The sequence below is a fragment of the Ovis aries genome, chromosome 20 (genome assembly GCF_016772045.2).
Source record: "Ovis aries strain OAR_USU_Benz2616 breed Rambouillet chromosome 20, ARS-UI_Ramb_v3.0, whole genome shotgun sequence".
Taxonomy (NCBI): Eukaryota; Metazoa; Chordata; class Mammalia; order Artiodactyla; family Bovidae; genus Ovis; species Ovis aries.
In genome coordinates this window covers 18,330,541-18,347,445 of record NC_056073.1, presented here as the reverse complement: position 1 = coordinate 18,347,445, position 16,905 = coordinate 18,330,541, and the positions used below count along the sequence as shown (strand labels likewise).

The 16,905-nt window shown below is 37.0% G+C and overlaps 1 protein-coding gene across 5 annotated transcripts in view; it reads left to right on the top strand.

The window, feature by feature from the left end:
- SUPT3H (SPT3 homolog, SAGA and STAGA complex component) overlaps positions 1 to 16,905 on the top strand; it is a 401,575-nt gene that overhangs the window by 264,844 nt on the left and 119,826 nt on the right. For all 5 annotated transcript variants that reach the window (XR_009597733.1, XR_009597732.1, XM_015102735.4 and 2 more), the window contains exons 5-6: positions 221 to 311; positions 5,122 to 5,261. Coding sequence is in view for 3 of the 5 variants with exons in the window: in XM_015102735.4 (XP_014958221.1) it covers positions 221 to 311; positions 5,122 to 5,261 (231 nt within the window). In the remaining 2 variants the exon portion in view is untranslated. The remainder of the gene's footprint in view (positions 1 to 220; positions 312 to 5,121; positions 5,262 to 16,905) is intronic.

Here is a 16,905-nt window from a genome sequence, read left to right as displayed (position 1 = left end):
TATTCCCTCCTCCAGTGGACCACGTTTTGTCAGAACTCTCCACTGTGACCTCTACATCTTGTATGGCCCTACATGGCATGGCTTCATTGAGTTACACAAGCCCTTTCACCACGACAAGGCTGTGATCCATGAAGGGGATTTAGTTATCATAGTAGTTTTTAATCGTTAAAATGAATATAGGTGTTAAGTCTCTTCTTTACTTATTTCATATTTTTAATAGAAAAAACTTAGAAGACTGCTAAAATACATGTTTTTCCGAGACTACAAATCGAAGATTGTCAAAGGCATTGACGAGGATGATCTTCTGGAAGGTAACTTAAAGCACTAAACTAAAACTTATGTGACAGCTGTATGCCGATGACACATTTATACAGAGTCAACTTAGATAACTCCCATCAGAGTTCAATGTATGTCCTTCTGTTAAATATGTAGTTTAGTAACTGTCCAAGTATTTATATAGTCAGTACTTAAATCTTGTGATTTTTCCAATTGTGTGACTTCAGAGTAATCTGTTATTTTAATTCTTCTTTTAATAAAATAACCTGCTTTACTTCAAAATATCATGAAACTGAGAAAATTGTGCCAATTTAAAACATAATTGATTTTAGCAAATATAATTTTTCTGTTGTGAATGTAGGGAGCCTGAACTATTATAATATATCTTTGAAATTGACACATATGGTTTTTTGTTAATTTATTATAGAAAGTATCTGATATGTTTTATACTGTAAAGTCACATCATTTTAATGTTATTATTTTCGGGCTGTTTGAAATCTAACCAGAAATCTGACACAAAGTGGGAATTTTTCCTTAGCTGACTTTCCAACTTAATTCCCTGTTTTAGGATATTTAGAAAAAATATTTATGTTGCAAAAATCAAATACTGATAAGCTGAAAACAGATAATTACTAAATAATACTAATCAAAATAAATGTTTGTGTTTTTAGAAATAACACATCTACTTTGTATTGAATATGGTCACTGTATAGTGGTATCCTTTGCTAGTGATAAAGTAGCTAAACAAACTCTACTGTATTAAGGACAATTCCAGAAAATTGCTCAGAACCAACTAAAGAGTTAACTGACTTTGAAAGAGGACCAGTTACTTTCATTAATCCTCAACAGATCCGCAAGAGTAATAGCTGTGTCAAAAAAAAAAAAAACTGATCAAACATTTAATCAGTATTGTCTATTTCATATTCCTACAGTTCTCATACAATTTTACTCCTGCAAAATAGTTCTCCAAATGAATTTAAATGCTTTCATTTATGATGAGCATGAAAAACACAGACTTGGAGCAAACAGACCTAAATTCCTGTTAATCCCGGTTCTCTGCTTTCTTTCTAGAAGCATCATTGAGGGTCACTTTTCTCATTTGAAAGTCAGAAATTATATTACTGGCCATTATAGTTCAATATGATATATGAGAAGCACCTGATACACTCCTGCCACTGAATCAATGATGGCTGTTAATATGATGCTTTGAACACCAAGAAGCTCAGACTAGTATTCAGTTTTACTCACACTGTCATATGTCAGTTTGATGCCCTCTCCTCCTCAATTTATTTCAAACCTCTCCACTTTATCATTTAAATTTTGTAATTTCGTGTGCCTTATATAAACTTCTAAAATACAGTTGACCCTTGAGCAACATGGAGTTTAGGGGTGCCAGCTGTCTCTACAGTTAAATTTGCCAAAAACTTTACAATTGGCCCTCATATACACTGTTCTGTGTCCCCATACTCTCCAACCACGTAGAGTCATGTAGTATGCATTTAGTGAAAAAAAAATCCAGGTTTAAGTGGATACACGTGTTTCAAACTTGTGTTCTTCAAGGGTACACTATAGTTGATACAATTTATAAAATAAAATACTCGGGTAAAATACATTTAATACTGAAGTGGGTCTTCTGGAATGGCCAAGTGAGGACTGTGGTAGACTCTTTGCCCAAAGAAACATATTTAACTCATGAGAATGAAGAAAAATAATAGTTAAAAAAATAAATAAATAAAATAAAAAATAAAATCTCTAGTAACTGTTCTTAAGGGCAGACAGCAAATGGAGAAACATATTCAGAAACAGTCTACTAAATCTCATTAAGAACAGTGAGAATCTGTTGCCTTTGAGCCACAGTCTGCTCTCATCACCTCTCTCCTCCCTTCCTACCCTGGTGCCCCAGCTCAAAGTGATACAAGCTTTACTCTGGGTACATGCGTCCAAGAACACTGGGCCCCTGCTTCTCTAGCCCCTAATCTAGGGTGACAGTTTCACCCCAGGAAGGGCAGGAGGTCAGCCTCTCTTGTCTTCTTCAGCTCTGTGTTGCAGAACTTCACTGCTAGGCAAGCACAGCTACAAGGACTGTGACTGTCACTCATCCTCTAGTAATAGGGAAGCTCTCAGGTTGCCCCATCTTGACTTGCTGCTGCTGTTGCTAAGTCTCTTCAGTTCAGTTCAGTTCAGTTTAGTTGCTCAGTCGTGTCCAACTCTTTGCGACCCCATGAGTCATAGCACTCCAGGCCTCTCTGTCCATCACCAACTCCCGGAGTTCACCTTCAGTCGTGTCCAACTCTGTGCAACCCATAGACGGCAGCCCACCAGGCTCCCCCGTCCCTGGGATTCTCCAGGCAAGAACACTGGAGTGGGTTGCCATTTCCTTCTCTAATGCATGAAAGTGAAAAGTGAAAGCGAAGTCGCTCAGTCATGCCCAACTCTCAGTGACCTCAGGGCCTGCAGCCTATTAGGCTTCTCTGTCCATGGGATTTTCCAGGCAAGTGTACTGGAGTGGGTTGCCATTGCTTTCTTCACATCTTGACTTGCTCACAGGGAGTAAACTTCACACCAGAAGAGACAAGCCTTGAAGACAGGAGTCTGAATCTCTAACGAGGTCCCCCCTCTTAGATCCAGGACAGGCTTTCTTGGAGTACTGACTGCTCTTCCCAACTCCAGCTCTAGTACAGAAGTGCAGAGATTCAGCCAGTAAGAGAGAGCCTTAATAGCAGAGAGCTCTACAGCTCTTCCTGCAGGGACTGACTCTTTGGAAAAGAGCATTTGGAAGGTCTTGACTAAGAGTGTTTTAAAACAATGGAGATCCTGGTGGTGAACCAATAAGAGGAAGCTGGTCACTCTGATACTAATAACAACACAGAAAACAGTGCACCAGCTTAAAGTTTTGACAAAAGAAAGCAGTAGCTAAGAAGAGCAGTAGCTAAGAAGACCCTCTCCTGGGGTCAGAGCAAAACTTACAGGCTGGTCAGCCTTGACTGTGCAGAGTGACCCAAATTATTTAGATCAGTCTGTGGGGCAATTTGTGCTCAATAGTATTATTGAAACAGCAGAACTCTCAGCCAGCAGTTAGTGGAAGCTAACAGCTGTGTATGATACAAATAGAGTCAGACCAGCCAGAAACTTAATGGAGAGAAAAGTGACAGCAAAAGAGAACCTGACTTAAAAACCGCAATCATTCCTGGTGGTGGAGTAAGCTCTTCACATGCTCAAGGCTGTGCTATCTGAAGAGCAACACTGAAGGCTAAAAAAGAGACTTATTTGAACTAGTCCAGCCAAGTCACTAAACAAACAAACAACAACAAAAAAAAAACAACAAGCAAATGATGACAACAAGCCCCAGGATGGAAAGGGAATTATTATCTAGAGTTGCTCTAGTATATTTCCTAAAATATCCATTTTCATCAACAGCAACAACAACAAAATACTAGACATGCAAAAAAACAGATATATATGATCCATAAAAAGGACAAGAAAAAGCAGATAAGACAAAGTACCTTTGAGGAGGTCCAGATGTTGGGCTTCACAGATGAAAACTTTAAATAGCTATTATAAATACATTCAATTTTTTGGAGTATAAAAACTCCAATACTTTGGCCACCTGATGCAAGGAACTGATGTATTGGAAAAGACCCTGATGCTGGGAAAGATTGAAGGCAGGAGGAGAAGGGGACATCAAAGGATGAGATGGTTGGATGGCATCAGCAACTCGATGGACATAAGTTTGAGTAAGCCCCGGGAGTTGGTGATGGACAGGGAAGCCTGGCATGCTGCAGTCCATGGGATTGCAAAGAGTCAGACATGACTGAGTGACTGAACTGAACTGATAAATACGTTCAAAAGACTTAAGGAAACCATTTGTAAATATAACAAAAGAAAGGTATGGTTACAGTGTCTCACAAAATAGAGAATACCAATTGAGAAATAGAAATTATATTAATAGAAACAAGTAGAAATTAAATCCACATGCATACACACACACATCCCAGAGGGTATCTATAAATGTAATTATGTAGGTAAATAGAAATATGACTGTGTTAGCAATTGTATTAATATATATAACTGTACTGTCGAGTCTGTAGCATACAGATATGTAGTATATTTGATAGTAGCAACATAGGTGGATGATAACGAAGTTGTATTGGAGCAGGGAATGACAGTTTTTATTCTCACTCTAAAATGTTAGGGTTGTCTTTATTTGGTATATGAGTATATAATTTGTCACATTAAAAAATAATCCAGTTCTTACTAAGTCACACTGATAACCTTTGTGTATTAAACTGTACTAATTACGTATTGTATGTTACATTCCTTCCTGACTTTTTGCAGTAACCTTCTTAAGAGTTTTGTTTTGCTTTTAAGTATGATAGTTTTATCTCTTATGAGAAAAAGAGTAAAATCTCATCCCATAGATTTTACATAGATTGTCATAGTAATGTACCTAGTGTTTTCTTCTTTTAATTTCAAGTTGCAATCCTAATGCCTTTTATTTATGTCTTTGTTTTTATTTTCTCAATTGGGCTTGCCATAGCAGGATTCTTTTTCCAAATCTGATAGGCTTTTTTTTTTTTTTTGGTAAGAAATTTTAATCAATCTATAAATACTGTAGCAATTGATTATTTGGTATTATTCTCTCAATCTTATTCATGACATAAGTAGGTGATTCAATTCTGTAAGACATTATGCTTTTTTTGGATATAAGGGTTCTCCTTTGGAAGATTATTTTGAGAGAATTCCAGTTTTGAATTTTATATGCAGTATTCCATACTTAACAATGGTTAGGACTGATGTAAACCTATTTAAGAATATTTTGTTTTTCCTTCCTTTATCTTCATGAAGACAAATTGAGTGGCAGCAATAATGTAAACAAAAGACAAAAAATCGCTCAAGACTTTCTCAACTCTATTGACCAAACAGGAGAACTCTTGGCAATGTTTGAAGATGATGAAATTGATGAAGTTAAACAAGAAAGAATGGAGGTATAGTACATGCTTCCCTTGTTAGAGTAATAGAAGAACCATTGCAATGTGTAGAATATTGGATTATTCTATTCTTATGTCCTTTAAATGTTTGTCTGAATTGTCCAGATCAGTGGTTTCATGTCTGAAGCAGCATTGTGCAGTGAAGTAGTCCTGGGAAGGATGTCAAACTCTGCCTTCATAGCTGACTTTAGGAAACTGCTTCAGTCCCCTGTTTCTTTGTTTCCACCTTTGAATATGAGTAGATTTCCCTAAGCTTCCTTCTGGATTTTACTTTTACTGATATTATTTTCTTTCATAAAAGCTAGTTTATAATTAAATAATTTACTTAGTTTTTGTACCAAACCGTCCAGTTATCTTTGTGGGCAAAACTAATTCTTACTGCTTTTGTGTTGACATATAGTATGAAGAGCTATATTTTCCAGCATGTAGTTGCAGGCTATGGTTGGCCTCACCGGCTAAGGTAGTATCCAGGGCAATTACATGCTTTATATTGCTGTAAAGCAATGTCAGTGACAAGTGCTTGGATTCCCTGGGCATGTTTTAACAATGGATAAGAAAAATTGTATGCCTTCTGTGTACCCTAGCTATTTATTCATAAAATTGTTTCCTTAAATATTATACTTTGGAAAAACAAAAGTAGTGACTGATTTCATTTGAGTGCCTTTCAATATATAAGGCATTATTCTTATCATTCTTATAATGCTTTTACATGCTTTTAAAAAAAAAAAAAAAAACCTCCATTTTTCCCCTTCTCTTTAAATTGGGCAAGAGAGGTAATTCCAGAGTTCTGAAAGATTGTGCTAAGTGCTGACTTTATCATAGTCTCTATGCATGCTAAAAATATAATTATTTCATGTTAAATTTTGGAGGAAGTCCAGTAGACATCCATGCTTTATAAAATTTAACAGCCTTCTTTCAAGAATTAGTATGCTTAGATCATGAGCTGTGATCTAAAGGCAGTGTTCTTCTTAGGTATCAATTACCTTAGAAATGTGTGGTTATCTTGGTTTGAGGCAACTGCAAATGATTTTAGTTCAGCTTTGCCTTGGGCAAAAAACATGCTCAGTTGTCCAAAGCAGATGATAAACATATATTTCTGATGTCATTATGGCCTAAACAGGATATGATTGTTTAGTGGCATGGTTTTACTTATGATGTATTACACAGAGAGCAAATATTGTTTATGCTTTATTTTTTAAACATTTTTACATTATACAAATGGGCATTAAGAAAAATTTATTAAGAAAGGACTATACAGAAAACATTAGTGAAATTGAACAAGTAGCTCTTTCAATTTTGACAGGAAAATCTCTGTCAACCAAGTCTATTGCCCAGAAGGGCATTCCACAATCAAGGAGAAGAAGAGAAATGGAGCATGTTGTAACAGTAAGCTCATAATAGCAGGCTACTGTGGGCCTGGAAAACTGATGAGTCAGTAAGGTACAAGTTCAAATGAATCAAATATTTGGAAATGTAGGGCAGAAAAAGCTTAGGAGCGCATACGGTTTAAATTTCTCTTCCCTATAGTTATAATATATATTGCATAGTGGTGACCAGGATAATAAAATATCAATAGTTGATAGAAACAATTGCAGTCAAAGTCAGCTTCATCTATACAAGAAAAGTTAAGATTGCCAGCTTCTCCAAGCCTTGAATCATAACTAAAATCTCTAACCAAAATAACAAAGAGTAGTTTTGAGATTCTGTTCATCCAAATAACAGAACTTAAACTGGATAAAAAATGCTGAACTTGTAGACAAAACTGTAGACAGTAGAAAGTGGAACCGTTAGGAGCATAGTCCTTGCCTGCTTCTAATTTGACAGGTTATAGTTTCAAGCGTAAACCACAACTGTGGCAGTCCATATGAAACCACTTTGGACTCACAGACTGCAATCCCTGGCTTTTAAAGTGCAGTAGAGTAATCAGTCCTGGCATCACTCAGTGATTCAATTTTCCTCTAAGCATCACTTACAGTTGTAGAAACTTTGTTTACTACCTTCTCCCCTAGAATGTATGAAAATGGTATAGACCTACCAACAAAGCTTATTATTGTTTTTTTTCTTTTTTGTTTCATTTAACTGTAATTGAGAAGAGAAAAAGAAATATATAGACATAAAAACTCTCTTGGGACCCTAGCTTTTTCTCAAAACATTGAGGAAGCGTATGAAAAACTGAGTTCTTTCCTGTTCTTTTCAGCTGATTTGTGTGTGTGCTTGGCTTTGTGTTTTACTCATCATTTGCTTCGTTAAGTATTATATATTTGAAATTTTAAAAAGTCTAAATTTTTATGTCCATTTTTTATATCTGCTTGCTAGTCCATCATCATATTAAGTTAACTAACTCATACTCCATTTATCTTTCCCCATCACCAACACTTTGGTGAATGAATAGTAGAGATCTATGACCCATGACCTCTGAAGATCCCTCTTAAATTATCGTGTAGATTAAACAATGTTCAGAATTGCTTTAGTATATTTGAGAGACTAGGAAAGAGAAGCAGGGAAATAATAAGCATAATACATATAAATACAACTCCTCTCCAAGCACCTTTCAGACCCCCTCTACCCACCGCCAGAAAGACCCAGGTGCACTTGACTGTTGATCCTGTTTCTTGCATCCCAATCTTCTGAGATCTAATCAACTAAATGTGACTATCAACCAAGGCCAAGAAAGGATCACTAAAGCCTGCAGGTAGCTTTGTATTTTCTTAACAAAGGACCTGTGGTGACTCACATAAGAGCCTCACATATGAGCCTCAGCTAAGACCCTGCTGCTCTTCTCATTAACCAAGTAAAATATCCTGTCTAATGAGCTGCTAGGGTTTGTGAAGGAGGTGTAAATAAGGAACACTAAAAAGAAAATTGAGTGAATTCTCTACTTTCTGACTAATCCTCAAAAAGGTAAAATAAACAGGGGACCAAAGTTCAGAGCTCACCAAAGGGCAGCCTTTAAACAGCTTAGGGTGCTGAAAATCCCCAGTGACTGTTTATTGTTTGTTTTTAACTCAGAGGCCTAATCCTGGAATCTAGAAAGAAAGTAGAATGGAATACATAAAATTTGAGGCAGCTTAAAGATTGTTTAAAACTGACTGAAAGTTGAATAAGACCTCATGTGCCATCTGAATTGTACTGATAGGATGACCATGCTCTGATTGGCTTAGCCTAAGTCATATGCTCCATCTCCAAAGAGGGGGCAGTTAACCTCTGTAAAAGCATGAGTCCCTGCAGCTTTAAGAAGAAGGAATAGGTGCTGAAAAGGCAGACACAAAGGTCCTTAAGGATAAAGGACCTCTCATTATGTGTAAGAATTGGCAGAGGAGGTACGTCATAATCTTGACTCTCTGCTCAAATCTCTGGGATTTTTTGCCTTAGAGACAGCATGTTAGAATGAGCGGAAATCATTTTCTTTGGATTTAGGCAAACCATCCATCCATCCGTCCTTCCACTCTTTAATTCATTCAGCATTTGTCTGAGCTTCTTTTGTAAATCAGTCACTGTACTAGGTCCTGAAGTTACAACTATAAAAAAGACAAAATATGGTTTCTGCCTTCACAGGCCTTTAGTAATAACTGGCAAATCAAAAGCTAGCTGAGTGCACTGGTAAGGGGAATACAGGCTCAATAAATGGTTGGCATTTTTATGGCTATTTCTGTATTTGGTCTTGAATTTTGAACCTTCTTAGTAGATTATTGGTTGTGTGATGAAGACATGTATATTCTGTTTCACTTGCTGTTTTATTTGAAATTTTGTTTACTCTGAAGTAAAGCACATGTCTTCTTCAAGAAATATTTTGTGATTAACTTCAGAGTAGTTTATACAACTAGCTTCAGTGTGGTTTGTTGAAGAGGACACAAAACAGAATAATAGTACTAGGGTCCATTTTGAAACATAAAATAGTGTGATAGTCAGGATCTGTTTCTGAAAGAGATTCATCAAAAGAACACATCACTGTGTCTTTTTTATTCATGTCAAGGTAACTTTTGTTCAGATAATCTAAAAATACTCTGTGAAATTGTTCTTTGGGGAATACTAATAGAAATACTTCCAAAATCTTTGGTAATTCTAGCTAGCACAGAGCAGAATTAATGTAACTTAGTGTATATTTTTCTGGCCTAGAAACTGCAGACCAGGGAGCGTTACATGACTTTAGGAGAACCCAAAGGTTGGTATGATATATAACTCTGAAACTAATTTCCAGCTCTGTCAGACTACTTTTTATCCCCACCTTCTGATTATTGGGCTTCCCTCGTGGCTCAGATAGTAAAGAATATTCCTGCAGTGCAGGACCTGGGCTTGATCTCTGGGTCAGGAAGATCCCCTGGAGAAGGAAACAGCAACCCACTCCAACATTCTTGCCTGGAGAATCCTAGGGACAGAGGAGCCTGGTGGCTATAGTCCACGGGGTCACAAAGAGTTGGACACAGCTGAGGGACTAACACTGATTATGGAATGGTAGAGACCTGTATATTCATTGCAGTAAAACATCTGGAGAAGACATATTTCAATCAATGACACAAAGAGTAAGTTACAAATCTTACAACAATAGAATATTCCCTAACTCTTACCCACGTCCTTATCATCCTGTAGGTCAATACATCAGATTTGACAGATGTTCCTCAAAGAATTCATTCAGGCTTTTCTTATCCATGTGAACTATGAGCTGTGAACTAGGGTAACGTCAGACTTCTGTTTTGCTCAGAGTGCCCCACGTACCAGCTGTGAAACCAGAAGTGGTTGGGTGATGGTAGCAGTGTTTTGATCATTCTCTCACATTTAAGATGCTTAATCTCTTGGATTAAGCTTAACTGTAGAAAAATTTTAGAGCAAAATCAGTCAAATAAACAACTACCGTCTTGATGATAAAAAAAATTCAGTATCACATTCCAAGTATCATCTTCCACCTTCAGAGTCGTTGAGGATTTTTTACTATTTAATGTCTGGGTGAAATTGAAAAAAAAAAAATTTATCTTCCCTGCCTAGTCTATTAAGGAGCAAAATACACAGTGACAGCATTGAAGCAGTATTCATAGTAGTCATATTTCCCTTAACCCAAATCAGGACTTGCAATCCGACGTCCTTTGGTATCTTTTGTTTCGGAGATAGCGTATGTATTTTAAATCTGGCTTTGGTAGTAAAATACAGAAACAGTGATGGCCATCCACTTCCACCTTCCTCACCAGAAGTTTCAGCTTCAGTAAAGCAGAGCATCATTTGCCGGGGGGAAAGATGCACAGCAGTGATGCAAACCGACCATCCGTATCTCCCCGGCTTTGCTGCACCACACTGTTGAGTCTTGTTAAGTGCACTTTGTAGGCTGCACTGTTCAGTCTTGATTTTCCTCCTAACACCTCTGATGACACTGTCCAATTAAGTTTTTAATAGAATCAATCAATATTTTCTTTCTCAAATAATTTCGCCTTACCCTTTTGAAAATGAAATCCTTAACTTTTAAAAGATACATTTCAAGGGTTTCCTTAGAGATCAGTCTGCTAGCTTGTTTATAAAACACCTTGGCAGAGAAGAGTTTTAAAATATCATCGAGTTTAAGAACACCACAGGACTTACCACTAATTTACATTTAATGTTTATAGTTCTCAAATTGTGGCTGTTGTAATAACCAAAATATTTTTGTCCTGAATATTTTGTAGATTATGTTTCCCTATTCTTTCTCCTTCACCCGAATTCCCCACAGTAGGTGGGCAGATTTTTGTTACGTAGCTTGGCTTTTATTTATCTTTACTGGTTTAATCTCAACAAGTCAGTCCTTCTAAATATGAAAATAAATGTATTCGTGGAAAGAGTTTTGTCTTTTCAATGCCATCATTTATTGAGTGGAATTAGACTATCATTGATTGTGTGGTTAGGTAATTTCCTTCTGTTCCTTTATTTACATCCTTGCTAAGGAGCTGCCTTAAGATCAGTTCTTATTGTTGCCACCACCTTATGGTAAATCATGCAAATCAAGCTGCATTAGCAATTAGACTTACCCTTAGATCATTGTACTCCTCATTTAGAAATAAGAATTTTGGAGTAAGCTATAAATATTTAGTGATCAATGCAATCTGGTGCATGTGGATGGCTGTTGGGAATTCTCCTGTTTATTAAGGATTAATTCAAAGGGCAGATCAGATCCTGCCAGGCTTCTGCTCTTCCTGACTCCGTTTTCTGTAGAAGAGTCTTAATTCCCTAGCACATTATTCATGCATCTTTTATAATATGGCCCCAACAAACTTTTTCATGTTCATCTCCCACCATTCCTGCTCCTCCTCTTTGCCCATATTACTTCCCGAAACACACATGTATACACACACACAAACACACACACACCGCCATCACCACCCCACACTATTTAAGGAGCCCCTTGAACTTGCAGTTCCCTAAATAGGCATTCATCTTTTCTTGCCTTCCGTTAATCTTTCTCCATCTGGCCGCATCTGAGTTCTGATATTTTAGTATGTGAAAGATTATAACTAGTTGTTTTTTGCTTAGTTTGACTTACTAAGTAAGGTCCTTGAGAGCATGGGCATACTGTACTTTCATATCGTCTGTACCCAGCACAGTGGCTTGAACATTATAAACTTTCATTAACTATTTGTCCAAATAAGGGGAATTAATAGGTGATATATGCAAATATTATTAGTCTATCCTTTGGACAACCTGAATTTTTTCTCTTCTGCTTAAAGAATGCAGTTTCCAGGTATATAAAATTAGTCTTTTCTTCTCATTTACATAGGATTACAAAAAAAGCTGTATACCTTTGTGAAGGTTTTGTACCAGGAATTCTTCAACACACCTTTTAAGGTGCCTTCCAGTTGCAAATAGTTTTCATTGTTTGAATAATTTCCTGTTTAATTTAGAGTAGTGGCTTTTCCACAGCTCTAGCTGTAGAAGTTCTCCTAACCACACTGCTTCAGTATTTACCTGCAGTGTTCAGATATGTCTACAGGCTGATCCTGAGCATCAGTTTTAATTTTAATGAACAGATTTTTTTTCAGATGAACCAATACCATCTGTGACCACTGGTTCATTCCCTCTAGTTGTCAGTTCAGAACATTTGGCAATAAATGCTATGCACTTCTTGTGTATTTGCTATTATAAGATTTTACAATTTAGCATCTTCAAATAATAACATATATTTGTTCACTTCTCTGATCCATTAAATAACTTCTCTGGACAGTTCTGTTAGTTATTGGCTGATTTCTACTTAGAAAATAGTTTGAATTTGTAGATGCCTTTTAAGTTACTGTTTAATTTCTTGTGGCATGGAAATCTTGCATCTCCACATTTGCTCTATCACATCTTGTTGATAGAGCCTTCAGCATGTCCAGGTCTGGGTCTCTTGTTCCAGTGAACACCTAAGTTTGTTACAACTTTGCCTGTCTTTAATGTTAGTCTTTCTGAACCAGTTAGTTTGGTATAGTTGTCTTTAACAGTATATTAATATTTTTCCCCTTAATTTCTTTCAATTGATGATATTACCCTTATTTACATAGCACATGCATTTGTATCTTTTTTTATTCTTCCTCAGTTTTTTGCTTCCTCACCTGTTCTCATTAATTCTTTTTTATTTGTAATTTCAGACTTAACCTGTACGTAATTCTTTCAGTGGTTATTTTTAAATTCTGAGGAAGCATAAATATGTACGTCTCAGTTTATGGCCCTTAAAAGTGAAGTAGCATTTTTTTATTTCGTGTGTGTGCCAGCCCCTGTACTAGATCGTGGGGACATGGTATTCCCAATACAGTTGTTTCCTTGACAAAACATATAATACACCAGAGAAACAGATATAGTAGTGATAACTACAGAATCCTGTGTAGACTTAGTACACACCACACAGTGTTCTAAACCTTGACACAGACATCAGCTCATGTCTGCCCTTGGGATCAGTTCTGTTATTATCCTCTGTTTGCAAATGAGGACCCTAAAGCACTTGCTGAAGATCACAGTTAAAAGGTAAAAATGCTAGGAAGGAAAACTCATGGGTGCAAGCACTATTCTGGAAAAGGAAAATAGCAGAAAAGTGTCCTATTTCTTCCACCTTGGAAAAATTGGTCTGGAAGCAGTTCCTTGAGTTGTATATGGTTACTAGCCTCCCGAGCTTCAAGGCAAAGAAGCTTATTTGCTTTACTTTTGCTTTTCTTTGGCTATTTCAGGTAATGGCTGAAAAAAATCACATATTTTAAAAGATAAGAGATTTATCATATTTGTTTTACAAATGTGAACCTTTGTTATCTTAAATCCACGATTTTCAAAACCATGGTTGATATGAGAAAGCACTGTTTCTTCTTTCAAAATGTTTAAAAATACTTGCAGGGCCAAGGACACTTGGTTATTTACATATTGATGTGAATTACATTGCTTACCTCTTAATCATCTGCTGAAAAGGGATTTCTTTAAAGACTGTTGGTCAGCGAGGGGTAAAGGTATTTACCCCTTGAATTTTAGAGAAATTTAAGGGTAGAGAACATTACGTGATGTGCTATGTTCTATTTCTTTGGGAAAGAGAAGATTCAAGAGAGATATTCTAGGAGGTTGATGTTTCAGAAATAAAATAAGATGTCAGCTTTGTGTTTTTATAATTTTGCATAATTCTGGACAAGGACCAAATTCTCTTAATTAATTATGCCTCTTCTGATCCTTCCATAAACTGGATACAGTCCAGATACATATGGGTTAAAGAGGTTTTTGTAAGATTACTTCAGAACCTACGCACCATTTAAAACAATATTTCTATGAGAAGGTGCAGCCTGAATTCAGAACACACTTTTAGGATTTAAGTTGGAGGATTTTGTATTTTAGTTTTAAAAGTTAAGTTTTACGTATTCACAAATTTTCAGTACAATAGAACTGCTTCGCATCTCTAGAAACTGTTTTATCCAGCTTGTTTTCTCTGGTAACAAAACTACTAGTATCAGAGGCCAGTAAAAAATTTTGGCACCTCCACCTAAGTTGTTTTTATAAGGTTATTTAGGATGATCATACTCCCTACTGAGTAAAGGACTTAATGATTCCATTCAAGACTTTACATAATTTATGTCCAAGCTGCTGGCAATGTTCTGGTGGTAAATTAAAGATGTATATTAATTTACTGTGCTATTAAATAAAAGAAGTGTTGGTTACGCACAGCAAAGAGATCCTTTTTTTTTTTTTCAAGATGACAGTACAAAGTTATTCTGGGAGTTACACGTCAATAAGAATTGCCACTCTTCTTTCTGTAATTGGTGTACAGAGTATATAGACACCATGGATTCATTCAGAGGCAAGCAATGACAAGCTAAATTTATAAATTCACTTATAACCCATATGATATGTTGTTTAGAAAAATGTTGAGCTCTGCATACAGACAAATTTTGTCGTGAGAGTATCTGTATCTTCTAAGCAACCCAACAAAGGAAATATAGCTGGGCCTCAGGAACAGAGAAGCAGGTACCAACGAAATCAGCGTTGTTTTCACACCTTCTGATCTCCTGCTTCTCTCTCTGCACAGGCTTCATTTTTCTTTTCGAGTTGATTGACATTTTTTACCGCCTGGGTAACGCTCTGCGAGCACGTGCTCCCAAGTTAGCTTTTTCACCTGGAGAGAGGTAGACCCAACCCTCTGGTATAGGAATCTCAAATCTCAGTACATGGCCTCTGATTGACCTGGTTCATTTTGGGTGACCAGGCGGGTAGCTGGCCACATGGCTGGAACGCAGGGCCGCACAGTAGCCACTCAGCTGTGGAGGCTTGTAGGGCAACCTTGCAGCAATGGAGGCAGCCAGTGCCGTGGACGCTCACTACCTCCAGGCAGCCCTCCACTCGTCCACTCATCATTTCTAGCCTGCACACACATCCGCTAGATCCAACTTTGAGACTCTCAGTGTCTTCCTTCAAAAATGATTGTATAATTTTAATCTAAATCTAATTTCCTTTTAAAAGCTACAAGGGATACTCTCCAGTTATCTTGGACTTAAAAGAACATGGCTAATAAAAGAGTAAATATAAAAATCCCACTAAAGTTCCCAGAATGACAAAGAAAGTAAAATATTCTTCAGTCAAGCCTTTTCTCTTAAAAATATCCTCACTTAAAACTGTAAAACATTTCAACAAAAACATTTCTTCAAATATGTTATTTTAAATACTATATTACTTAAGCAAATATTTAAATACTATATTAGTTTCTCTGAATACTTGACTTGAATTTAATTCCACCTGTCTGCCAAATGTTGAAACTCCAAAACCATTTTCATTGGCCAGGTTAAATGTTTATTTTGTTTTCCCACATAATATGCTCTTTAAACTGTCACAGACATACCAACTCTGACTTCTTTTTAATAAGGACTTGGTAGGGATTTTATTCTTTCTTCAGTTAATGGTAAAGGATATGCTTCTCTTAAGGAATATGCAAAGGTATATTCACATTCCCTGTCTACAGAAAGCATCTACTGCCTTTGTTAGTGTTGGGAAGGAAACATTAACTTTCTTAAAGGAAGTTTAAAACATGTCCATTGTATTTGCCTACATTTTTGAAGCCTCACATTTATTTCCTTATAATCAAATTATCAATGACCTTTCTCATAGAGTGTCCAGTTTAATATAACAAGCGACGCTGTATAGACTAGTACAAGGAAAAAGTGTCACACTACACTAATTTATTTGATCACGGGGTTTCCCTTTATGCTCATCTGTTTATGTGATCAGATACCCATTTGAAAATGTTGTTCTTATTTTCAAAGAACACGTGTATCAGTTCAGTTCAGTCGCTCAGTCGTGTCCGACTCTTTGCGACCCCGTGAATCGCAGCATGCCAGGCCTCCCTGTTCATCACCATCTCCCGGAGTTCACTCAGACTCACGTCCATCGAGTCAGTGATGATATCCAGCCATCTCATCCTCTGTCGTCCCCTTCTCCTCCTGCCCCCAATCCCTCCCAGCATCAGAGTCTTTTCCAATGAGTCAACTCTTGGCATGAGGTGGCCAAAGTACTGGAGTTTCAGCTTTAGCATCAGTCCTTCCAAAGAAATCCCATGGCTGATCTCCTTCAGGATGGACTGGTTGGACCTCCTTGCAGTCCAAGGGAGGGACTCTCAAGAGTCTTCTCCAACACCACAGTTCAAAAGCATCAATTCTTCGGCGCTTAGCTTTCTTCACAGTCCAACTCTCAGATCCATACATGACCACAGGAAAAACCATAGCCTTGACTAGACGGACCTTAGTCAGCAAAGTAATGTCTCTGCTTTTGAATATGCTATCTAGGTTGGTCATAACTTTTCTTCCAAGGAGTAAGCGTCTTTTAATTCCATGGCTGCAGTCACCATCTGCAGTGATTTTGGAGCCCCCCAAAATAAAGTCTGACACTGTTTCCACTGTTTCCCATCTATTTCCCATGAAGTGATGGGACCAGATGCCATGATCTTTGTTTTCTGAATGTTGAGCTTTAAACCAACTTTTTCACTTTCCTCTTTCACTTTCATCAAGAGGCTTTTTAGTTCCTCTTCACTTTCTGCCATAAGGGTGGTGTTAATCTGCATATCTGAGCTTATTGATATTTCTCCCGGCAATCTTGATTCCAGTTTGTGCTTCTTCCAGCCCAATGTTTCTCATGATGTACTCTGCAAAAAAGTTAAATAAGCAGGGTGACAGTATACAGCCTTGATGTACTC